At 52.1% G+C, this 24,784-nt stretch overlaps 2 protein-coding genes across 7 annotated transcripts in view; one reads left to right on the forward strand and one right to left on the reverse strand.

Annotated features, from left to right (window-relative positions):
* Positions 1-16,423, forward strand: Rabep2 (rabaptin, RAB GTPase binding effector protein 2). 4 transcript variants are annotated; one of them, XM_051145216.1, is made up of 14 exons: positions 29-120; positions 291-474; positions 847-1,056; positions 6,240-6,397; positions 11,118-11,228; positions 11,310-11,654; positions 12,288-12,383; positions 12,478-12,576; positions 13,178-13,333; positions 14,743-14,920; positions 15,016-15,027; positions 15,121-15,176; positions 15,418-15,534; positions 15,878-16,423. In XM_051145216.1, the coding sequence occupies exons 2-14, from the start codon at positions 414-416 to the stop codon at positions 15,977-15,979; spliced, it is 1,701 nt and encodes a 566-aa protein (XP_051001173.1). In that variant the 5' UTR covers positions 29-120; positions 291-413; the 3' UTR covers positions 15,980-16,423. The 4 variants fall into 4 exon arrangements, with proteins under 4 accessions (XP_051001172.1, XP_051001174.1, XP_051001176.1 ...); XM_051145215.1 differs by having other exon boundaries at positions 1-474; XM_051145219.1 differs by having other exon boundaries at positions 4-441.
* The window catches only part of Atp2a1 (ATPase sarcoplasmic/endoplasmic reticulum Ca2+ transporting 1), a 17,424-nt gene continuing 9,017 nt past the window's right edge, over positions 16,378-24,784 (reverse strand). The window contains exons 10-23 of one of the 3 annotated variants that reach the window (XM_051145214.1): positions 23,531-23,619; positions 23,200-23,302; positions 22,839-22,970; positions 20,681-20,806; positions 20,373-20,591; positions 19,039-19,374; positions 18,641-18,861; positions 18,344-18,546; positions 18,091-18,176; positions 17,869-18,002; positions 17,633-17,750; positions 17,372-17,489; positions 17,053-17,095; positions 16,378-16,653 (exon numbers count right to left, since the gene is read on the reverse strand). In XM_051145214.1, the coding sequence (XP_051001171.1) occupies positions 17,091-17,095; positions 17,372-17,489; positions 17,633-17,750; positions 17,869-18,002; positions 18,091-18,176; positions 18,344-18,546; positions 18,641-18,861; positions 19,039-19,374; positions 20,373-20,591; positions 20,681-20,806; positions 22,839-22,970; positions 23,200-23,302; positions 23,531-23,619 (1,890 nt within the window). In that variant the 3' untranslated portion in view covers positions 16,378-16,653; positions 17,053-17,090. Of the gene's footprint in view, positions 16,654-16,877; positions 17,096-17,371; positions 17,490-17,632; positions 17,751-17,868; positions 18,003-18,090; positions 18,177-18,343; positions 18,547-18,640; positions 18,862-19,038; positions 19,375-20,372; positions 20,592-20,680; positions 20,807-22,838; positions 22,971-23,199; positions 23,303-23,530; positions 23,620-24,784 lie in introns of those variants that run through there. The other 2 variants (XM_051145213.1, XM_051145212.1) reach the window with 2 other exon arrangements.

Consider the following 24,784-nt stretch of genomic DNA (forward strand, 5'->3'; position numbering starts at 1 on the left):
GAGGGCTGGGCAGCGCCTCGCTGTAAGGCGAGCCCGACTGCGGCGGAAGGGAGGCCGGGCGGAGGGAAGAGGGAGGTCGCGCGCTGCCTCCTCCAGTGCTAAGGCCCGGCGTTCCCGGAGGTGAGCTCGAGTGGAGCCTCAAAAGACTCGCGGGCACCAGGGAAGACTACTGCACACCCGAAGTCTTCCGAGTTTCCAGGGAGCGAAGGAGGGCGGGCGAGGAAAGGCGGGACTCAGGGCCCCGCAACCACTCGAACGCCTTCGGCCTCTCTCGACTATACCCCCGCTAGCCTCCGCGGTCCTTGCAGACCCGATCCGGAAACAACCGAGCGGATCCGGAAACAACCGAGCGGACCCGGAAGCGGGAGTGCCATTACCAGTGAGTGCGGGAATCCGCCGTTTGGGCTGAGACGATGGCAGCAGCTGCGCCAGCAACCCTAGGTGAGGACCGGAGGCACCGGCGGCCAGTGGCCGGTGCGTGAGGCCTCCGCCGTGCACGTGGGGAGCAGGGGGCTGGGGGCGGAGCGGAATGTCGCGGCTGGCGGCAGCCTGCCAGCACGGAGGCTTGGGAAGGGGGCGGGGCACAGCGCCCACCGCGATGGGCGTGGCCTTATCGGTGGGCGTGGCCTGAGGGTGGGGCGGGGGCGGGGCGGAAGAAGGAGCGGGACCACTGGAAGGGATTGGACGGTCGAGCCAAGTACGCTACGGGAGGTGGGAAGGGGCAGGCGAGGTGAGTGGGATGAGGCCTGTGCAGATGGAAGTCTGGGACTAGGTTACTGGACTGCTAGGTAGGCAGAGGTGTTAGGAGAACCATGGGAAGAAAAGTTGGTCCCTGGTCCCCCACAGCGCCAGATCCCCAGCCCCAAGAGGAGCAAAATGATACATCCGAGTCAAGTGAGCTCTGCCGGCTTCGTGCTGAACTGGCCGGTGCACTGGCAGAAATGGAGACCATGAAGGCTGTGGCGGAGGTGAGCGAGAGCACCAAGGCGGAGGCGGTGGCTGCAGTGCAGAGACAGTGCCAAGAGGAGGTGGCTTCCCTACAGGCCATCTTGAAAGGTGAGGAACCCTTCCCCAACACACCCACCCTGGCGTCCCTCTAACCAGGAATGCAGGATGAGAAAGGCTTCAGATGAGCTTCAGGTAGCTGAATAGACAGAAGTCTGTACCAGAATTTAAGTACCTCTTTCTGTTTTGCAGAGAGGCACCACAAGTGTTGTCAGCAACTCTGGTCAAGTCACGGCTAAGTGTGGCACCCATCTTTACCCATGTCTCACGGTTGTCCTATCTCAACCTTGCTGACGTCAGCTCTGCCCTGTGTATGAGCCAGAAACTTCTCATTTCCCGGCACCAGCCTTATGTTCAGCCTCGGGGCTCTAAACTCAGCCTGTTCTCTCTGAGCTTATCCCTGTGGTTCCCTCGCTTCCCAGGCACCCCCACAGCACCTTACACAAATGCATATGTCTCTCTCCTCTGTCTCATGGCCTCTGTGGATTAGTAGGCACCAGCCTTCTTGATTCTAGGTCCTCCAACATTTCCAATTACCTGCCCTTCTCTTCTGGGCAGAGATCAGAGTCTCTTTGAGGATGGCAGACCTGCCCTTTCTGTGTCCTGGCATTAGTATTACTCTGGCCGGCTCTATTGGACTACTGACTGCTTCAGCCCCTCACAGATCTCCCTCTATGGTCTGCCCTTGACTTTGGCTTCATGGTAAACTGCCGAAAACTCTTTTTTCACTCAACCAGGCGTGGCAGTTTATTCTGTAACCCCAGCTCTGGAGGTTGGAGATTGGGCATATCCCCAGCAGCTTGCTGGCCAGCCAGTCTAGCCAAAACAGAGAGCTCCAAAGTCAATAAGACAGCCCAGCTCAAAGAAATAAGGTACACAGCAAATACAGAAGCCAATTCATAGTGACCTCTGGCTTGTGTACACACACAAAAGAAAAGGTATCCTAAGTTAGAACAATGGCTACTCTTTATCAAACACTTGGGATAAGCTAGGCACAGAGATAATGCTCTGTAAAGTAAGCTGGTATTTTCTTTTGAGACAGGGCAGGGATGGCCTCATACTCTGTGTGTCAACAACCACAACAACTTCTCCTCCCCCTCCCCTCCCTCCCCTCCCCCCCTCTCCTCCTCCTCCTCCTTCTTCTTCAGTTAGGGGTGTGTGTGTGTATGTGTGTAAGAGAGAACTGTGAGGGTGTCACATGTGCAGTGGTACACCTGTTCAGCCAGAGGTCAGCTTTGTGGATTCAGTTCTCTTTTTCTGCCTTTGTGTGGGTTCCAGAAATTGAACTCCTCACGTCATCCGGACTTTCATGACAAATACCTTTAACCACTGAACCATCCCAATGGCCTTAAACTTGTCATCTTCCACCTCCAAGGGCAAGTATTAAGGCATATACTACCACACCTGGCTTTCTGCAACACTGGGAGTCTAAGCCAGGCCTTGTGTTTGCTAGGGAAACCCTGTGCCAACTGAGCTGTGTCCCCAGCCCCGCTATGTCTTCTCTTTTTGCTGCAAGGATCTTACACTGATGCTAGCCTGGAATTCATTCTACAGTCTAGTATGGCCTGGAACTCAAGGTGACCATCCTATTTGAGCCTCCCAGGTACTAGGGTGATGGGTAGGAGCTAACATCCCTGCCTGTGTTTACTCTCCATAGCAAACTCTTTGAGGTAGGAGTTATTATCTGACTGTGTACAGAAAGCACAGAGACCACAGACACAGGTTAACCTGCGCAGCGTGATGTAGCCACACGGCAGCAGATTTGAACCCAGGCAGTCTGGCAACTTCTCTGTCTAATGCTAGTACGTGTTAAGCAACTGCACCTGCGGCCAGTGAGATAGCTCTGTGGGTAAAACCTGGTGTCTTGAATACAATCCCCATCTCCCACGAGGCAGAAGGAGAAAGCCAGTTCCCCCAAGCTGTGCTCCGACCTCTACCCTCACAGCAGAAACCAGAGAGCCAAGCCCTGTAATTTACCCTCTAACCTCCACATGCGTGACTTAGCACATGATCACCTACACTAAGAAAATTCAAAACAAGTAAATGAGCTGGGCATGGTAATGCATTCCTTTAGTACCAGTACTTGGGAGGTAGAGGCAGGGGGATAGCTGATCTCTGTGAGTTCCAGGCCAACCTGATCTATATAGTGAATTTCAGGCCAGCCAGGGATACATAATCAGACTTTGTCTCAAAAAGATAAACAAATATTTGGTCAGGCATGGTAGTGGACACCTCATTTAGGAGGGAGAGCCTGCAGGATCTCAAGTTCCAGACCTGTTTTGAAGAAAAACAAAACAACTGAATAAGTAAAGGAAAAAAATTAATGTCTACTTAGCATCACTTTCACCTGCTGCTAATCTGTAGCTTAATTTCCAGACCCCTTGGTGTGGCATTCAAAGCCTTCAGAGCCATGCCTTCCCTGCATCCTTTGTGCACCCTTCTATTTGGGCTCGTATGATGTGCCAACATGTGCAGACACACCAGCCCATGCCAGTCCTGTCTTCCTTTGTTTGTGTCCCAGCACCGCCTCCTGCCAGGCTCACCGAGCACTGACATTCCTTCCTCTGGGATGGGTAGTTGGGGAGGAGGCCATCTCACCCCACATCCTTACTCTGGTCATGGCTCTCTTCACTGAGCTGTGAGTGCCAGGTTGTGGCCTGTCTGATCAATTGCTGTATCTACAGAGCCCAGAGTAAATATTTATCACTATTATCAAGTACTTATTGTTCCAGACACATTAATAAGAACAGATATCAGACCTTCAGCATTTGTTTTGCTAATAACTGGGCAATTTGTGTTTCTTTCCCCCGCCCTCTGTGTGTGTATGTGTATATGTGTGCAGCGTACGCACACTTATATACAGGTGTGTGTTCCTAGGTGTGCTTCCATGTGTAAACTAAAGTGTCTTCCTTCGTTGATCTCTACTTTATTTGTTTGTTTACTTATATTTGAGGCAGGCTGTCTTACTCGATCTGTAGCTCACCATTCAACTAGTCTGACTGGCCAGCAAGCCTGTCCCTGCCTCCTCACCCCTGGGATTATAGGCACATGCTGTTCTGCATATTTTTAACTTTTATTTGTATTTTATGTTGTATGGGTGTTTTACCTGAATGTATGTCTGTGTGTGTGTGTGTGTGTGTGTGTGTGTGTGTCGTGTGTGTATGTCTGTACCACTCGCATGCAATGCCTGCAGAAGTCACAAAAGGATGGACCTGAGTTACAGGTGGCTGTGAGCAGCTAGGTGGGTGCTGGGAACTGAACCAAATTCTCTAGAGAAGCAGCTGCCGAGCTTGTCTGTTTGGTGTTTGTTTGTTTGTGTGGATACCTGAGATTTGAACCTCAGGACCTCATGCTTACAAGATCAGCACTTTACCATCTGAGCCATCTCCCAGCCCTACATTTGTGATATTTTTAGCTTAGTTTAGTTTGGTTTGCTTGACACTGGGTCTCACTGTGTAGCTTAGGCTAGCCTCACTCTTGTATTCCCCCCACTTCAGCCTCCCAAGCACTGAAGTTACAGGCCTATCATAATTTCGTTGGTTTGGTTTGGTTTTTCGACACAGGATTTCTCTGTGTAGCCTTGGCTGTCCTGGACTTGCTTTATGGACCAGGCTGGTCTTGAACTCACAGCGATCCACCTGCGTCTCTGCCTCCAGGGATTAAAGATGTGTACCACCACTGTCTACCTTTTTGTTTTGTTTTTTGAGGCAGAGTCTTTCTACATAGCTCTGGCTGTCCTGGAGCTCATTCACAGAGATCCTGCTGCCTCGGCCTCCTGAGTGCTAGGATTAAAGGTGTGTGACACCATGCCCCGCTCTCTGCTACCATAATCGAATCTTCAGTTGTGCAGTTTACCCCTGAAGTCACATAGAAAGTGACAATTGCTATAACAAGAATTCCAGTTTGCGGGGTGGAGGATGGGGGGCAGTGTGCAGTGGCACACACCTTTAATCACAGGGTTCAGGAGGCAGGGGCAGCCAGGTCTTAGAGAGCAAGTTCCAGGACAGCCAGGCCTATACAGAGGCACCCTGAGTCAGGTGGGGGGGCTGCTTAGCTCATACTGTAATCCATGTCTGCAGTTTGTGTCACAGGCTGCGTAAGCGGGGCTTTGAACTCTATCTGGCGTGTCTTAGGGTCCAGGTCCTGTTTGGCCACCCAATCAAGCATAATCTCATCCTGTGCTTGAGGGAGGGCAGAGGGCCTTTGGGGACCCTGGCTATTTGGAAATTGTCGCTGACTGCTCTGCCCAACTCAGCTATCTGTCAGAGCATGATTTACTCAGCTCTCCCATTCGCTCTGACCTTCAGCTGTGTCTCAGGATATTCAGCTCTCCCTGCCTTCCACCATGCTGAGGCTAATATGCATAAGATCAGTTTCTCTTCAGGTTACCTCCTAGCAACAGAGAGGACTCGTAGTTGAGTGAATGTGTGTGAGAGACGAATGATCTGAAAGGAATGCTTTCATTTTCTTTTCCGCACGTACCAGAACACTCTCCTGTTGACTGACTTTTCAACCTGGGTTTTAGGGGATCCTAGTCTGTTTTGTGTTTGCTGGGATGGGATGGCAATGGATTCCTGGCCTTTATGACATATTGCTTCTTTTCCTTTTAGTAATAACAAGGCCTCAGACAGAGGTGGCTTGCACCTTTTTTTTTTTTTTTTTTTTTTTCCCTACACAGGGTTTCTCTGTGTATCCTTGTTTTGTAGACCAGTTTGACCTGGAACTCAGAGATCCCCCAGCCTCTGCCTCCCAAATGCTGGGATTAAAGGTGTGTACTTATACATTTAATCCCAGCACACAGGAGGCTGGTAGGTCTCTGAGTTCGAGGCTAGGCTGGTCTATAGAGCAAGTTCCAGGACAGCCAGAGCTACACAGAGAAAACAAAAACACACAAATAAAAATTAAAAGAAAAAAAAAAAAAACAACAAGGCCTCATACATGCCTGGTTTTAGTAAACATATTCTGGGGCCAGTTCCTCATTTGGAATATTTCTGAGCAACATACTGTCCAATTGGTCCTCACTGTGTGCCTGGTGTTTGACACCTTCTATCCTTCATCTTGCTCTATCCCGGAACACCCAGGGTCACACACTCCCTCCTGCTCCTGAGGGCACTGGCGCACAGAGGTGCTGAGGCCTTGCCAAGGGCCCTTTCTGTCCAGCTCACCGTGGTAACTGCTGCAGTAGGTCACCTGGGAGAGGGCATGTACCAAGCACCCACCCTTCCCGCCCACAGACTCCATCAGCAGCTACGAGACCCAGATCGCAGCCCTGAAACAGGAGCGGCAGCAGCAGCAGCAGGACTCTGAGGAGAAGGAGCGAGAACTAGGCCACCTCAAACAGCTGCTGGCCCGGGCCCACCCCTTGGACTCCTTGGAGAAGCAGATGGAAAAGGTTGGGGTGGGATGGCCTGCCCTATCCCTGGGGTGTGGAACCCTAGACATTGCTGTCTCCCTGCCTGCCTGTCATAGGACACAGTAATGACTCCAGGGAGAACCAGAGCCTAGCAGGATCCTTGCTGGAGGTGACTGCCTTTGTTTAATAGAAACAAGGTCAGCTGTGCAGTGCTAAGGAAGGGAATTAACCCTTTCTGTGCTAGGCACTGCTGAGTGCTCAACAGTGTGAACTGTTCTTGTTCTTAGCCCCTGTGGTATAATGCCTCCTTTACTATCATGAATAACAATGGGAGGTTGGGTATGGTGACAGCTCCTGGTTGTCCCAGCTATTTGGAAGGCTGAGGCAGGAGGAGTTTGAGCCCAGGGCTTCAAGATAGCCTGGATAATATATTAAGACCTTGAGCGTTTGCCCCTCTGTCTCCCTGTCCCTCCCCCACCCCCGCCTCCACGTTGAGACTGGATCTTGCCCAGGGTGACCTTGAACTTGCTGAAGGCTTCTCTTGAGTGCTGGGATTTATAGGTGTGGACACCCATAGCCACCTAGAAACCTGGAAGGTTTCTTTTTGGTTTTGTTTTTGTTTTTTGAGACAGGGTTTCTCTGTGTAACGAACGGTCCTGGCTGTCCTAGAACTCTCTCTGTAGAGCAGGCTGGCCTTAAACTCACAGAGATCCACCTGCCTCAGCCTCCCAAGTTGTGGGATTACAGGCGTGTGCCACTGACTGGCCAAGAATTTTTTGTTTGTTTTGTTTTGTTTTGTTTTTCGAGACAGGGTTTCTCTGTGTACCCTTGGCTGTCCTGGACTCACTTTGTAGGCCAGGCTGGCTTCAAACTCACAGCGATCCACCTGCCTCTGCCTTCCGAGTGCTGGGATTAAAGGCGTGTGCCACCACCTCCCGGGAAGAATTATTTTTTAAAATACCTGCATGTGGTGGTACGCACTGGAGAAACTAGACAGAATTTTGGGTTCGAGGCTAGCCTAGGAATATGTAGTAACACCTTCATCTCAAAGACAATAAAAATAAACTCTAAGGCACGTATATTTCCATATTCTCCCTCTTATGATCAGTATGCATTCTTACCTTATTTGATCTTCACAGAAGCTCTGTGAGGTAGCTATTCAGTTAGAACCCGAGGAAACAAGAGCTGGAGTAAATTTCCGGCTTACGAAAGAAAACAAAAGCCAGCTTGGTCTACAAAGCGAGTCCAGGACAGCCATGGCTAACACAGAGAGACTCTGTCTTGAAACACCCCCCCTCCCCCAAAAAAAGATCAAACAGGAGCCTGGGGCTAGGGCTGTGGTCCTGTTTCTAAAGTGTTTGCCTAGCATGTACAAAGCCCTAGATTTAATCCCAGCACTGCATAAAACTAGGCTTGGTGGCACATGCCTGTACTAGCATTGTGGTGTTACATGCCTGTGCTCCTAGCATTGTGGTGGCACATGCCTGTGCTCCTAGCATTGTGGTGGCACATGCCTGTACTCCTAGCATTGTGATGGCACATGCCTGTGCTCCTAGCATTGTGATGGCACATGCCTGTGCTCCTAGCATTGTGATGGCACATGCCTGTACTCCTAGCATTGTGATGGCACATGCCTGTGCTCCTAGCATTGTGATGGCACATGCCTGTGCTCCTAGCATTGTGGTGGCACATGCCTGTACTCCTAGCATTGTGATGGCATATGCCTGTACTCCTAGCATTGTGGTGGCACATGCCTGTACTCCTAGCATCGTGGTGGCATATGCCTGTGCTCCTAGCATTGTGATGGCACATGCCTGTGCTCCTAGCATTGTGGTGGCACATGCCTGTGCTCCTAGCATTGTGGTGGCACATGCCTGTGCTCCTAGCATTGTGGTGGCACATGCCTGTGCTCCTAGCATTGTGGTGGCACATGCCTGTGCTCCTAGCATTGTGATGGCACATGCCTGTGCTCCTAGCATTGTGATGGCACATGCCTGTACTCCTAGCATTGTGGTGGCACATGCCTGTACTCCTAGCATCGTGGAGGAAGGAGAATCAGAAACCCTAGCTTAAGGCCACTTGGGATTTGAGACCCCACCTTAAAAGTCCAAACAGAAAAATGAGAGCCCAGGAAAGAAAGCCTTTAACTGGCAACTTCCACTAAAGTTGCTGTTTGCATCCAGGCCTCCTCTGGGCAGAGGACAGGGTGTGGTTCATCAATGGCAGCCCCTGGGACAGCATAAGGAGCTTCCGGTTTGGATGCCGCTGCCCGGCACTCAACTGTGTTGTTTATTTTGCATGTACATAGAGTGTGGGTTCCAGGGCTGCAGACAGCTTACCCTGTCTGTGACATGTGCAGAGTTAACTTAGTTTGTCTAAGGAGACATTGGGGGATTCGGGAGGTTGAAATGGAGTGAATTGGGAAAGGTGGTGGTAATAATGATACGTGTCTGGCACGTGTTGCCCAGAGCACATGGCAGTGGGGCAGGACCGGTCTTACTGTCCCCACTGCAGGCTCCCACGCTTGAAAGGAGGCAGTCAGAAAATGGTCAGTTTGATGGTTGGGATGTAAGAACAGGAAGGCATGTCAGCTAAGATGAGGTTTGGCTGCATGTGACTGGAAACACAAAGCAGCGGCCATTTAAATGAGATGGGAGTTTTTCTGTTTAAAGTCCAGACTGAAAAAAAATTTAAAAAATAAATAAAAATAAAGTCCAGACTGATAAAGCAATTCAGCAGGTCTTTGGAAACCCACACTTTTGGGGCTGGAGAGACTAAGAGCACTTGCTGCTTCTCCAAAGGATGTGGGTTCAGTTCCCTGCACCTACTTGGTGGCTCACAACTGTAGCTCTAATTCCAGAGGATCAGATGCTCTCTTCTGGCTTCTGAGCGCACCGGATATGGACACAGTGTATGTATATATGCCAGCCAAACATGCTTATACATAAGATAAAATATTTAAATTTTTCAGAAAAAAAAAAAAAAAAGAAAGAAAAGAGGGGCTAGAGAGATGGTTCAGCGGTTAAGAGCACTGGCTGTTCTTTTAAGGGACCTGAGTTCAATTCCCTTCTTGTTCTTGTTCCAGGGACCCAACACCCTCATACACACATACATTCAGGCAAAACACCAATGTACATAAAATAAAAATAAAATTTAAAAACCCAAAAAGAAAAGAAACCTACGCTTCTGCATTGCTGTTTGACTGTCGCTAGTAGATTACCGCATGGTCCAAGATGATTGCTTGAATGTTAAGCAATCACATGCACATCGCAGCCAACAAGGCAGTGTAAAAGAAGACACACCTTCCTTTAAGGAGTTGCCCTGTGAATTCACATATGGCACGTGTGCTTTTACATCTCATTACCTAGAACAAAGTTGTGTGATCACTTTTGTTCCAAAGCACCTGGGAGGTGTAGACGGTATCGGAAAACAGAACTCATCTTCAGCTATGCCCAATTAAAAACCCAAGGTCCTAGACAGCCCTCCTGTGTAATCCCAGCACTCAGGAGGCAGAGGCAGGCGGATCCCTGTGAGCTCAAGGCCAGCCTGGTCTACAAAGCCAAGGCTACACAGAGAAACCCTGTCTCAAAACAAACAAACCCAAGGCCCTGTGGTATAAAAAGATGTATGTTGGGCTGGGCGTGGTGGTGGCACATGCCTTTAATCCCAGCACTTGGGAGGCAGCGGCAGGCGGATGCTGTGAGTTCGAGGCCAGCCTGGTCTACAAAGCGAGTCCAGGACAGCCAGGGCTACACAGAGAGACCCTGTCTTGGGGGAGAGAGAGAAAAAAAAAGATGCACGTTGGAGCTGGAGAGGGGACTTGGGGTGGATTTGCTCAAAATACTTGTGTACATGTATAAAATTCTCGAAGAGTAGCCAGGTACAGTGGGTTTGTAATCCCAACATTTAGGGAGGAAGAGACAGGTGGGAGGCTAGCCTGGTCTACAAAGCAAGTCCAAGGCTACACAAAGAAACCCTGTCTCAAAAAATGAGGGAATAAAAGATTAATTAATTTGGGGCTGGAGAGATGGCTCAGAGGTTAAGAGCACTGGCTTGTTCTTCCAAAGGTCTTGAGTTCAATTCCCAGCAACCACATGGTGGCTCACGACCGTCTATAATGAGATCTGGTGCCCTCTTCTGGCCTGCAGGTGTACATGCAGGCAGAACACTATATACAAGTATACATAGTAAATAAATAATTTTTTTTTTAATTCAAAAAATAAGTGAAAACAGTTCTATTTTGTTTGGTTTGGTTTAATTTAGTTTTTCGAGACAGGGTTTCTCTGTGTATCCCTGGTTGTCCTGTACTCACTTTGTAGACCACACTGGCCTCAAACTCACAGCGATCCGCCTGTCTCTGCCTCCCTAGTATTGGGATTACAGGCATGCGCCACCATGCCTGGCTGTGAAAACAGTTTTAAAATATGGATGTTGTGGGGGGGGGTGGCCTGGAGAGATGGCTCAGTGGTTAAGAGCACTGCCTGCTCTTCCAAAGGACCAGGGTTCAATTCCTAATACCCACATGGCAGCTCACAACTGTCTGTAAAATATCTTTTAAAAAAAAGATGGATGTTGGGGCAGACCTGCACGAAGAATAAGTAGACAAGAGGAAGCTAGTCGTGGGTCTGACTCTTTTTCCCTAAAAACACTAAAAGCCTGTGTTCTGGAGTCTTAAGTGGGTAGGCGTAATCTTCAGGGAGGATTAGTGGCTGCTGTTCATGACGAGGGCCTGTCACTGCCCACTGCCCCATCCCTCCAGGCTCATGAAGACTCAGAGAAGCTCCGGGAGATTGTGGTACCCATGGAGCAGGAGATTGCAGAGCTGAAGGTGAAGCTGCTGAGGGCGGAAGAGCTGATCCAAGAGATCCAGGTGAGGGATGGCCAGGGATGCTTAGGGAAGGAGGGGTGCCCGGGACACTGGCCCCAACCTCTTCCCTGCAACTTTCCCTAGAGACGACCAAGGCAGTCTGCCTCCCTGCACGGCTCCACGGAGTTGCTTCCACTATCAGGGAACCCCTCGCCCCCACTGGAACCCTTGGAGGAGCCAAGCGGAGATGCAGGCCCAGCTGCTGAGGCCTTTGCCCACAACTGCGATGACAGTGCCTCCATCTCTTCCTTCTCCCTCGGTGGAGCAGCCGGTAGTACCTCCCTGCGAGGCCCTCAGGGCCTCAGCCCTGAGCAGGAGGAGACAGCTTCTCTGGTGTCTACTGGCACTCTGGTCCCAGAGGGCATCTACCTACCCCCTCCTGGGTACCAGCTTGTTCCAGATAGCCAGTGGGAGCAGCTGCAGCTAGAGGTGAGTGGACTGGGCGAGGGCCTGTGGGCATTCCTGCCTCCCTGGTTATGTAGGGGCCTGCACTAAAGCTACAATGGGGAGGCTAGTGGGAGAGAGAAAGATCCCCTTCTAGCAAAGGAAGTTGGGCATAGCATACATAGAGATGCTATAGAAGATACTGTTACGGTGAGAAGTGCCCAGGACAAAACTGAAAGGGAGTGGGGTGTGGCTTAGTGGTAGAGCACTTGCCTAGCCTGTGCAAGACCCTGAATTCAAGCCGGGCGTTGGTGGCGCACGCCTTTAATCCTAGCACTTGGGGGACAGAGGCAGGCGGATTGCTGTGAGTTGGAGGTCAGTCTGGTCTACGAAGCGAGTCCAGGACAGCCAAGGCTATACAGAGAAACCCTGTCTCAAAGAACCAAAAGAGAAAAAAAAAAAAAAAAAAAAGACCTTGAATTCAGACCCCAGTACTAAGGGGGAGGGGGAGGGGAGAAAAAAAGAAATTGCAGCTAGCCCAGAAGATGGCAGCAGAGATGGAGAAATGTGTCTCTCCATCGCTCCACTGTTGGAGGAGCAGCAGGGCTGAGGGATGGATGGGGAAGGGAATGGTGGGCACAATCCCCTGCCAGCTGAGCTGAGGTCTGGGTCTGGCAGGGGCGGCAGCTGCAGAAGGACCTGGAAAGTGTCAGCCGTGAGCGGGACGAGCTGCAGGAGGGACTGAGGAAGAGCAATGAGGACTGTGCCAAGCAAGTGAGTCCAGCCCGCATGTCAAGCCCCCACAGAGCCCTCCCGGCCACCCGCTGCCCCTCACCATCCCTCGCGTTTCATCCTCCTTCCTCCTTAGATGCAGGTGCTCCTGGCCCAGGTGCAGAACTCAGAGCAGCTGCTTCGAACTCTGCAAGGAACCGTGAGCCAGGCCCAAGAGCGTGTGCAGCTGCAGATGGTGAGTGCTGGGCCTGGGGTAAGAGGAAGGGTCAGGACCACTTGGGGCCCCAGAGGGCATGGAAAGTCTGGGTATCCCTCCTGCCCCCCACCCCATCCAGCTACTCTCACTAAGTGAGTGAAGATTTTGGGGGTGGCCTGACTGGCTCGAGCTATGTAATCTTGAACTAACTAGCCCCACAACCCTGGAGTGTGCCTCTCACCATCTGTGAACAGAGCTAGCAGGATCAACACTGGCCAGCTCCACCCAAAAGTGTGTGAGGTCGGCCTGGTCTGATGTCCTGGTTTTAAAGAGAAGCCAGAGATCTGGAAATGGAATATCACCTCCCAGTTTGAGAACTGGTAGTTACTTTGGCACTTAAAGCATGTTTCAGGGGCTAGCAAGCTGGCTCAAGTGGGTAAAAGCACTTGCCGCCAAGCCTGATGACCTGACTGACTTGGTAAGTTGTCCTCTGACCTCCACAATACTTGTGCTTGTGTGAGCAGGACAGGAGGCCATCCAGAGCTTCCTAGTGTCAGTCTCCCTGTGGGGCTCCAAGTTTAGCCTCAGGAACTAGAGACACTCATCTTTCTAAATGCCTCGCCCTTTGGTCTGTCCCCAGGCAGAACTGGCCACTTCTCACAAGTGCCTGCACCATGAGGTTAAAAGGCTAAATGAAGAAAATCAAGGGCTGCGGGCTGAGCAGCTGCCACCCTCCACCCTCCAGGGCCCGAGGCAGTGGGAGGACAAGGGTGAGGCGCTCCCAAACTCCGTACAGGTAAATGGCACCAGAAGCCTAGTGTCAACAGCCTGTGGCTGCCTCCTCTCAAAGGAGACCTGAGGACAGACCCTGGCTCTCGTGTGTTAGCTGTGTCTACAACTTATTTTCTTCATCTGATAAGTGGAACTGTACCCTCTTCCCAGGCTTGGTGTGAAGAGAAAGAATTAAAAAGGGCTGGCCACAAGTGAAGCAGCCAGTGGTTATGTTTGCCATTTTGACCACACCCCTTGCTGCCTGCACTGTCCTCACTGCTGGGGTTAATTGCAGGACAAGCACTGTGCTGCCGAACACATTTTGAGCCCTTGATTTTTTTTTTTTTTTTTTAAGACAGGCTGGCCTGAGAGTGGGGTCACAGCCCCCCCCCCCACTCACCACACCAGGTGCTGTTTGCTGTTTTCAAATGACTTGAGGTCCTCAGAGTCTCTGACCCCGCCCTCCCTGAAAGCCTTTGTCCTTTTAATCTGTAAATAATTAGTTCATAAACTAGTAGGTCATCTAGTTCCTCTGGCTAACATCTACCTCAGTGTGACCTTGTAGTCTTTGATTTCTCCCTTCCTAAATTCTTGGCTAGTTGGTTTGGGGTTTTTGTTTTGTTCTGTTTTAACTTTATCTTATGTGCATTGGTGTGAGGGTGTCAGATCCCTTGGAACTGGAGTTACAGACAGTTGTGAGCTGCCATGTGCGTGCTGGGAATCGAACTCTGGTCCTTTGGAGGAGCATACAGTGCTCTTAGCCACTGAGCTATCTCTCCAGCCCTGGCTGGTTTGGTTTTTTGAAATGGTCTTGAAGAGTCCTAGCTGGCCTGGACTTACTTCCCTGGATAGCCAAGGATGCCTTGAACTTATGATCATCTGCCTCAGGCGTGCTGGAATTACAGGCCCGCACTGCCACCTCCCTCGGGTTTTTGGTTGTTGGTTGGTTTGGTGTAGGGGTTTTGTTTGTTTTTTGGTTTTTGAGACATGGTTTCTCTGTGTAGCTTTGGCTGTTCTGGACTCGCTTTGTAGACCAGGCTGGCCTCAAACTCACAGCGATTTTCCTGCCTCTGCCTCCTGAGTGCTGAGATTAAAGGTGTGTGCCACCACGCCCAGCTTCCCTACCCCCTTTTTATTGTAGTTTTCATTACGTACATAATGGAGAATTTAACTTGAGTTGTTTGGAAGCTTCTAAGTATTCTGGAACTTTCTATACTATTCTTGAAAGTCCTGTGTATCGTGTGGCAGTCACAGGCTCCCATTCCTTCACTCCCCCCTGTACATCTGCAGCTTGCTTACCTCTCTGACTGTGGCATTTGGCTTCTTTTTTGTTTCTACTCCCTCCCATCCCTCTTTTCACAGTGTCCATCTGGCCAGTGTTTCCTGCCCTCCTCTTCTGCCCTGCGCCTAGCAGGCCCCTTGTGTCTCTTGCAGGAGCTGCATCTGCTGGTGCAGAATACCCAGCAACAGGCGCGTGCGCGGCAACAGGCACAGGAGCACGAGGCTGAGCGCCTGCGCATTGAAATCGTGAAGCTGCGGGAGGCCCTGGAGGAGGAGACAGTAGCCAAGGCTAGCCTGGAGGGACAGCTGAGGGTGCAGCGAGAAGAGACAGGTGAGGGAAGACAGCAAGTTCCCACTGGGCCTCTTGCGTCAGGAGGAGGTGCAGTGGAGACCCAGCCTTGACCTCTCTCTCTCTTACTCCCACAGACGTGCTAGAGGGTGAGTAGGGGTCAGCGCCTTGTGAGGGGCTACAGCAGCGGGCTGGAACCCTGTGGGCCTGACTTCTAGTGTCCTTGCACCTTGACTTCCCAGCATCCCTGTGCAGCCTGAGGATAGAGACAGAGCGGGTCCAGCAAGAACAAAACAAGGTGAGTGGCACCGTGGCCTGGCTAGGGTAATTCAGCTATGTGGTGATAGCCCGCGCCCCCCCAACCTTTCCTGTCTCCCTCAGACCTGGTGGCAGAGAGCCCCTACAGCAGCCACCTGGGTCGAGCCAGAGTCTGGTGGTATTGAAGGGACACAATGTGGGTCATCCTGTGGCTGTGGCCACCCACTCTCTCATCTAGCCCAAGATGAGTCAGGGCCCAGCCCCATGTCTTGTCCCCACAGGCCCAGCTCACAGACCTCCTCTCCGAACAGAGGGCTAAGGCGCTGCGGCTGCAGGCCGAGCTGGAGACCAGCGAACAGGTGCAGAGGGACTTCGTGCGACTGTCCCAGGCCCTACAGGTACTGACCTGGCCTTTCCTGCCTCACTAGAATGGCTCTGGGTGACTCGTCCTAGGTCTCACAGGACAGCCCCTAATTAGGAGAAGTCCTTTTTGTAGGCCTGGCATGGTCTTTCCCCGTGAGCTATTTATTGATCAAAAACATGGAGGCTCTCTTGCACACTTCTACTGCGTGACAGCTTCACACCATCAGCCCCACCAATGGCCGCCAACACCCAGACTTCCTCAGGCGAAACCCCTTCCCTTCCCCCCATCTGAACACAGATGGCCTGTGCAGAGCTGACCCCTGAGGGGCTGGCTGGTCAGGCAGGGTTTTCCATAGCATCCACTCAACCACCACACAGGTGCGCCTGGAGCAGATCCGCCAAGCAGAGACTCTGGAGCAAGTGCGCAGCATCCTGGACGAGGCACCCCTCAGGGACATCAGGGACATTAAGGACTCCTGAGGGGCCAGACGATTAGCTTTCCTGCTGGTAAAGCTGCCCCTTTCTGCACCAAAACTGTGAGGCATGGACTACAGGTCTCAGAATGGAGCCCACCCGCTCCAAACCTGGCTGGTGGTGTCCCCAGGGCCACTACTTCCACCGAGGGTGGCTGGCCTGCTTCAGGCATGATACCTGGATGAGGGTCCCAAGGTGCAGGCTGAGCCCTGCAGCTCTCAGGCTGCCCCCTCAGGCCAGCAGCCAGTCCCGCTCTGTGGCATGTCCAGCTTGTGGCTAGAAGCTTGTTGGACGCAGCGGGCTCCTCACACACAGGCCCTGGGACACACAGCTGCTTTCCGGGCTAGAGGACACTAAGGTATTTGTCCACCTGAAATAGATCCCAAGAAATATGGAGGCGAGGCCAGACTTTTCTGTCATTTATTTTCAATAAATAAGCAGCTCAGCTCAGTCAGTCGCCTTGTCCCTGCGAGCCCCAAGCCCCACTGAGGTTGGGAAGGGGATTTACAAGGTCAGAGGGGGAGCAGGTTACTGAAGGGGGTGGAGGGCGGGAAGTTGTTTATAAACGGAAGTGATGGGGGAGAAGGGTCTGTGCTTCAGCTCTGGCTGAAGAGGCGTTGCTGTAGGGTGGGGAAGGCAGGGCGAAGGGGCTGGTTACTTCCTTCTTTCATCTTCTGGATCTGGAAGAAGAAAGGCAGGGATGGAGCAGGTGGGCACTGGAGGGAAAGCTGCATCTCCTTGTGCATCTCCAGCACACGCACCTCGAGGGGCCTATGGCCTCCTTCCTTACTCACCTGCAGTGTGCCAGACCCCAGCCCACCCCAGCCACCACAGCCCCAGCAGCAGAGACAGCCAGCGCAACGCAGCGCAGCGCAGCCCAGCAGACTGGAAGGCCAGGGCACAGCCTCACAGCTGCCAGTGCCCACAGTAATGGCACGGCCCTCGTGTGGAAGCGGGCAGTGGCAACAGCAGCAGTGGCTCCAGGGAGAGCTGCGAGCGCAAGTGACCGCGGGGGGTGCGCGGGGCTGGTGGGCGAGCGGCAGGGTACAGCAGCTGGGGCAAGGTGGGAAGGGAAATACCTGTGACACGGTTCAAGGACATGGAGGAGGGGGGGCGGTTATCCTATGGCCAGAGAGGACAGAGAGAGGCCGTTATCAAGGGGAAAGTAGGCCCTCAGGGCCGTAGGGCTGAGCAGCTTAGGGGAAAGTCCCACCAGTCATAGCTGGAGTGGGGACAGGGCTTGGGCTGCCTTCCCTGGGGACACTGGTCCTGCCAGGGCCAAAAAGAACTTACCCACCTACAAAGGAAGAGGGGGGTGAGTTGTGACGCGCGTTCGCGGCGCAGAGGGCAGGGGCGCTCCACTCAGGATTGGGTAAAGGGAAGCGGGGTGTCACTCACCCTCCAGATAGTTCCGAGCAATGAACTTGAGCAGCTCGTCTAGCCCGATGACTGGAAGGGAGATCTTGAGGACCATGAGCCACTGGGTAAGGTCCAGGGCCCGAAGCTTGAAGATCATCTGGGGCGGGGACAGCAGCCATCAGGACAAGAGGAAAAGGGGGGCCAGGGTGACATGGACTACCCTCCGCTGTGAGCACCCTATGGCCACAGGCCCTGTGGGGGCTCCCTGGGCTGGGGGAGAAGAGGCAGCAGAAGGCTCACCGGCAGGGGGTCAACATAGAGGATGAGGAAGTGGAGGGACATGGACAGGCAGATGGAGCCCAGCAGCCAGATGTTCACCCAGGGTGGCATCCGCAGCAGGGACTGGTTCTCAGACAGGCTGTGGCACAGGCCAGGCAGATGGAGGGACAGGGATACAGAGAAAGGTGTGGTGAGGCAGAGTGGAGAGAGGAGAGAGGTGAGGGCGGGGCAAGAAGATCCACGTGGGCGGGACCTACCTGTTGAGAGCATTGCACATCTCAATGGTCACCAGCACAGACAAGGCCATGGTCATGGGCTCGGGGGCCTCAAAGACCTCACAGTCCAGGCCATCAAAATCAGGGTTGTGCTCAGTGCATTGCATGAAATGGGTCTACAGAGGAAGAGACAGATGCCTGAGATCCACAGGCGCCTTCAAGGTGCCCTCGCAGTGCCCACCTCCCCACCCTCCTCCTCCCTACCAGCTGGTGGTAGCTGACATGAGGCCCATCCTCTGCATACAAGAACCACCAGGCCGCGGCTCCCACAGTGGCTGCACCCACATAGCCTGTGGTGGGGAGGAAAAGGAGCTGGGGTCAGGGCTGAGAGGATGAGGTATCAGGAGACAGCTGGCTAAGGAAGGAGCCTCTTGGAGCAGCTTGAATTGAGAGAAGCTGGTATCAGGGATGTTCCAAGGGCAGACTGAGAAGGGCTATTGAGTCCCTTCTCGCTCACCCCCAATTGCCATGTAGCGGAAAAAGAGCCAGCCGCTGATGAGGGGCTCCTTGGGACTCCTGGGGGGGCGGTCCATGATGTCCAGGTCAGGTGGGTTGAATCCCAGGGCAGTAGCAGGGAGTCCGTCTGTCACCAAGTTCACCCAAAGCAGCTGCACAGGGATCAGGGCCTCGGGCAGCCCCAGGGCCGCTGTCAGGAAGATACTGCAAGAGGAAGGAGGCCGGACATCAATCCTGTTGCACGTGCCATGGTCACCCACTCTCAGCCCTGTTGTTGCTCACCACCCTGGCTGCTCACCAGACCACCTCGCCCACGTTGGAGGAAATGAGGTAGCGGATGAACTGCTTCATGTTGTTGTAGATGGCACGGCCCTCCTCCACGGCAGCCACAATAGTGGAGAAGTTATCGTCAGCCAGTACCATCTCGGAGGCTGTCTTAGCCACAGCAGTACCAGATCCCATGGCAATGCCAATCTCGGCTTTCTTCAGGGCAGGGGCATCATTGACACCATCCCCTGTCTGAGGGTGGAAGGAGAAAGTGAGAAACTACAAATTCCAGATGGCTGTATTTCCCCTCCCCAGACTCCATACAAACACTGAATACCCTCCACCCCCCGCCCATGTGTCGGTGGGGCCTCTGGGCATGCATGGGGACACTCAGAGCCTTGACCCAGGCAGCCCTCTGGGAACTCTCACCATGGCTGTGATCTCATCATAGGACTGCAGGTACTCCACAATCTTGGACTTGTGTGAGGGCTCCACGCGGGCAAAGCAGCAGGCGCGTCTGCAGGCTTCCCGCTGCTCAGCCAGGGGCAGATCATCAAACTCACGGCCAGTGTAGGCGCGATCCATCACCTCCTCATTCTCCGAAAAGATGCCAATCCGGCGGCAGATGGCAATGGCCGTCCCCTTGTTATCCCCAGTGATCATGATAACTCGGATCCCAGCATCGCGGCACAGCTGGATAGAGCCTGTGACCTCCTTGCGGGGTGGGTCCAACATGCCCACCACACCAACAAATGTCAGATCCATCTGGAAAGACAGTAGATGGTCACAAGTCAGGGTGTGGTTTGGGACAAAAAGGAGGGAGCTCAGAGGGAGGAAGCACTTTCATTCCCTATAGTGCCTGCATATCCTGGCAGTGCCACAGCCTGCCGCTATAAGAAGAGCTCAGTGAGAAGGTGGAGGCGCGGTCTTTAATCCCAGCACTCAGGAGGCAGAGGCAGACAGATCACTGTGAGTCAAGACCAGCCTGGTCTACAAAGTTCCAGGACAGCCAGAGCTGTCTGCCCTGGGTTGTAGCCCCAGGACCACACACAAGGGCAGCACGGGACTGAAGGATCCTGTCTTCATTTTTTTTTTTTAAATAAAGATTGTTATTATGTATAGTGTTTTGTCTGCAGGTACTCCTGCAGGCCAGAAGAGGGCGAGGGCACCAGATCTTGCTATTGATGGTTGTAAACCACCATGTAGTTGCTGAGAACTGAACTCAGGACCTTGGGAAGAGCAGCTAGTGCTCTTAACCTCTGAGCCATCTCTCCAGCCCCTGTCTTCTTTTCCTGGCTTTTGTTTTCATGGTTGTTTTGAAACAGGTTCTTGCTTGTATAGTTGAGGCTGGCTTACCTCTATCTCATGAGGGCTGAGATACCAAATCTAGCTGGATTAGGTCTTTCTTTCTTTCTTCATTTTTTTTTCGGGGGGGGGGGAGGCTGGTTCGAGACAGGGTTTCTCTGTGTAGCCTTGGCTGTCCTGAACTCGCTGTGTAGACCAGGGTGGCCTCGAACTCACGGCAGACCGCCTGCCTCTGCCCTCCCGAGTGCTGGGATTATAGGTGTGTGCCACCATGCCCAGCAGGGTTAGTTGTTTCGTGTCACATCTTAATGCCATGTGATTTGGGGATCCATAGGACACAGCCATGGACTTGACACAGGAGGGAATGACAAGCACAGTAGCAGACAAGAAGGAGCCACCAGGAAAATTGTCTCCACACAATTCCTGGGACCACAGGGGCCTTCTCGGGCTCAGCTCACCTCGTACTCCATGAACTTGGCTGAGTCATCTAGAACCATCTCCTCCCGTTTTGGGGGTGTGTCCCGGGTGGCCAGGGCCAGGCAGCGTAGGGTATCCCGGCCAGTGCCCCACTCCTTAATCACTGTCATGATCTTCTCCTTCACGGGGCCCGTCAGTGGCACACGGGTTGTGCCAACACGCACGTAGTTACAGCGGTCGATGACCCCTTCAGGGGCACCCTGGGAAAGCAGAGACCCTGGCTCACCTTCCGAGGCTCGGAGGGCGGTGTAGGGAAGGGCCCCAGGGTCAGGGGCTGAAGATGTCTGACCTTGACAAACATCTTGTTGCCTACAGCGGCCCGTGAAGACTTAGCTGGGGAACAGTAGACAGACATGGATTTCCTGTCTCGGGAGAACTCCAGGGTGAATTCCTTCTTCATTAGTTGGCGGATCACCTGGGAGGTAAAGATCAGATTTCTTTACAACAGTTCAAAGGGACCGAGATGTCAGCGTAGCCCTATTGCTGAGGCTGAGCCTAAAGCGAAGCCTGCTGCCCATAGGGCAAATGCAGAAAGCCAGGCTGGTGCCTACCATCTGGACAGTGGGCTCTTCGGTTTTCATTTTTGTAGGACTGAAGATAGAACTCATGGGTCAGCTGGGCATGGTGGCTCATGCCAGCAGAGGCAGCTGGATCACTGTGAATTCGAGGCCAGCCTGGTCTATAAAGTGAGTCTAGAACAGCCAGGGCTGTTACACAGAGAGACCCTGTCTCAAAAAACCAAAACAAACAAAAAACCCCACGCCTCACAGGTCTCACAGGCTGGGTTCTACCAGTGAGCCACACCCAATGTTCAAGTGTCCAGTTTAAAGCACAACAGAAACAGAGTGGCCTTGCATGCTGTTGCCCAAAAGGACATTCAGTGACCAAAGAAATGTACCACTTGCACTGTCTGACGGGTGCCAGTGGGAAATGTAGCCATTTTGACCAAGACTTTTATTTTTTTAGATAAGGTCTCTCTTTATAGTCCTGGAGGGCCTGGAACTCACAGAGATCCACCTGTTTCTGCCTTCAGAGTGCTGGGATTAAAGGTGTGCACTACCAAGCCCAGTGACCAAAACTCTTAGAAACAGGGTTCTCACTATAGTCCAGGTGGTATTGAGCTTATGGTAATTCTCCTGCCTCTGCTTCCCAAACACTGCTAATTAATTTGAATATAAATAACACATGCTTTATTAGAGAGTGTGGGCCTAGTACCTAGCACACAGTGAAAAATGAGAGCCAAGGCCAAGCAAGGCCAAGAGTGATTTACACCTAAAATCCCAGGACTTGCACACTAAAGCTGGAATAGTGCTGTGACTTCAAGACCTATCCAGGCTGTGCAACAAGGCTTTATCTCAAAACAAAACAAAATGAAAAAAAATGATAGCCTTCAATTACCAGCTCTATCACTAGCTCAGTGGTAAAGCGCCAACCTCGCATGTGAGAGGCTTCGAGGCTTGGTCCCAGTATCACATACAAAGAAGTAAACAGATAAACAAACCACCGTCCATAGAATCAAATTAAAATAACAAGAGCCAGGGAGGTGACAGTGAAATAACATTTGCCTAGCAGGCATGAAGCCTCAAACTCAATCCTTAACACTGAAAAAAAATTTTACTTTTAAATTTAATATTTAAAATATGATATAAAATATTTTATATTTTATATTTAATGTTTAATATTTTAAATAAGGTGGATATTGCTCAGTGGGAAAAGCGTTTGCCATAGAACCTGATGACCATGCAAGCCTGATTCCAGAACCATAGTGCAGGGCAAGAATGAATCCCAAAGCCCTCTGCCTCCACATTCACACATAGCACACAGCTCCCACCACACATCCTGCACAAACAAAGAACCAACAGAATAGCATTGCGCATCCTACACAAGAAAGGAACTTTTAAAAGAATTGATAAAAAAAAAAAATTAAGGAAAGAAATAAGCCAGCTAATGGTGGTGAACACCTTTAATCTCAGCACTCAGGAGACAAAGGCAGGCAGATCTCTGAGTTCAAGGTTACCCTGGGCTACAGAGCTAGTTCCAGGACAGCCAGGGCTACACAGAGAAGCTCTGTCTTGAAAAACCACAGAAAAGAAAAAGGAAAAAGAATATTTCCTAGCACATGTAAGTTTCTGGGTTTCATTTCCTAGTACCAATAATGAAGTATAGAGAGAAATGGAGAAAAGCCAGCCAGAGGGTCACCACGGGGCTGGCCTTGTCCCTTGGATCTCACTTTGTGGGATCCATGGCTGCACAGCCCAGACCCAACACCAAGACCTGAGAGCTGATGGAGACCAAGGTGCTGTGGTCGGACAGCAGAAGCCATATCACTGTGAGGAAAAGGGGGTTTCCCCGGAGCCCAGGCCAGGTTGGAAAAGCTGGGGGGCAAAGCCACTGCCTAGGCAGTTGGGATCCCTGGCTCTAGGCCTGTGGAGGGCGTCCTAGCTCACCGAGTTGCAGGCATTAGCTCTCTCCACTTTAGAAAGACTCCTCACTTCCGTGTTGAACACGTTCATCTTTTCCACCAAGGTGGTGAGGGCTGTCTCCGTGGCCTCGCCCACCTTCTCATAGACGCCTTTGGTCTGAAACGGGCAGAGGAGAAAGAGGAAGTGTGTGCCTCGGTTCCCTGCCCTCTGTCCTCACCCAGCACGCACATCATCATCTGAATGGGACAAGAAAAAGCCAACCACTTCCTTCTTGCATTTACGTTTGCTTCCCAAGTCCCCTTCCTGCTGGAAGGCCCAGGAAGCACAGACTCTGAGCCACGGGAATGGAAGGAGTGGGGTGGGGTGGGGGGTGGTAGAAGGTTACCTCATTGAAGTCCAAGGAGGAGTCATTGCAGAGGGCACAGATGGTAGCCAGCTCCACTAGCCCATCATACTGCCCTGCTCGGATTGGCTTATCGTTCTTCAAGCTGGCGGCAAGGTGGGGAGGAAGGCAGGAGAGAGTGGAGAACGGAGCATGAGATGCAGAGAGCACAGAGAAACAGGAGACGACAGTGAACATGGAGACGGAGGAGTGGGTGGAGAGGACCAGGTTGGGACAGCAGGGAAGAGAAGAAGGAAGGGGAACCAAGCAGGAGATCCCACGGGAGGGAGGTGGCGGTGTGCACACAGCCCCGAGGAGCCCCCTGAGGACTTACACCTCTCCCTCAGGAGCGTAAGTGGAGCCGGTGATGGAGAACTCGTTCAGGAGGCAAACATCGCCGTCCACCTTGTCAATGATGAACATCTGCAGGAGAGAAGACCACGCACAGAGACTCCGCATCCCCATCTCTGAGTGTAGGCTGCCCCAAGTCCAGATTAAGCGAATCCCCAAGCATTCCCCCCCCCCAACCCCCCCCCCCCCGTTGCCTTCTCCCTGAGCCTCTGTACTGCTCCCTGTCACTCCTGGTTTTGTAATGATTCTTCATGTTGTCAGTGGCCTTACAAGCCAGTCGCTGAGCCAGGAGGCGGTGGCACGTATCTTTAATCCCAACACTTGGGAGGCAAGGCAGGTGGATCTCTGAGTTCTAGGCCAATTTGGTCTACACAGGGAGTTCCAAGATAGCCAGGGCTACACAGAGAAACTTGTCTCAACCAAACCCAACACACACATACACACACAATTACTGAGGTCAATGTAAGGCCTTCTTCAGGTCAGTGCACAGATGTCTACTCCAGGGTGTGGTGGGAACCGGGGCCAAGCACACCTGTGAGCAGCAGGTATCACGGCTTCCGACACGTAGACCTAAGAGTGTGGGTTTTTTTGTTTTTTGTTTTTTGGTTTTTTTTTTTTTTTTTTTTTTGCTATGACATTGGGTTTTTTTTTGTTTTTTGGGGGTATGTTTTGTTTTGTTTTTTGTTTTTTCTGAGACAGGGTTTCTCTTTGTGCAGCTCTGGCTGTCTTGAAACATCCACTGTAGACCAGGCTGGCCTTGAACTCACAGAGATCCACTTGCCTCTGCCTCTTGAGTAGTGGGATTAAAGGTGTACGACACCACAGCAACCTTAATTCATTTTTTGTTTGTTTGTATGTTTGGTTAGGTTTTTTGAGACAGGTTCTTAATTCAGTATTTTTTGGGGGGGTGTTGGGGGGCTTGGGGGGTTTGTTTGTTCTGGGTTTTTGTTTTGTTTTGGTTTTGGTTTTTCTAGACAGGGCTTCTTTTGTAGTCCTGGCTGTCCTGGACTCACTTTGTAGACGAGCTGGTCTTACAGTGATTCGCCTGCCTCTGCCTCCCAAGTGCTGGGATTAAGGCCTGCACCACCACACTTGGCTCAGAAAAGCTTTTTTTTTTTTACATCAAAAGGACAACATTACACTGAACTCTGTTTAGGGCTCGGCAAGGGCATCCGTGGAGGAAGGGACACCTAAGAGAGCCTGAGGCCCAGCATGGGAGTGTAGGCCTGCAATCCCA

Source organism: Acomys russatus, chromosome 5 (assembly GCF_903995435.1).
Source record: "Acomys russatus chromosome 5, mAcoRus1.1, whole genome shotgun sequence".
In the NCBI taxonomy this organism is placed as follows: domain Eukaryota; kingdom Metazoa; phylum Chordata; class Mammalia; order Rodentia; family Muridae; genus Acomys; species Acomys russatus.

What these genes read in the sequence shown, in the direction of transcription:
- Rabep2 (XM_051145215.1), top strand. Translation starts at nt 414, where the DNA reads ATGGCAGCAGCTGCGCCAGCAACCCTAGGTGAGGACCGGAGGCACCGG. An exon ending in GCACCGGCGGCCAGTGGCCG is followed by an intron (nt 475 to 846) that starts GTGCGTGAGGCC and finishes GGTCCCCCACAG; the next exon opens with CGCCAGATCCCCAGCCCCAA. An exon ending in GACTGTCCCAGGCCCTACAG is followed by an intron (nt 15,535 to 15,877) that starts GTACTGACCTGG and finishes ACCACCACACAG; the next exon opens with GTGCGCCTGGAGCAGATCCG.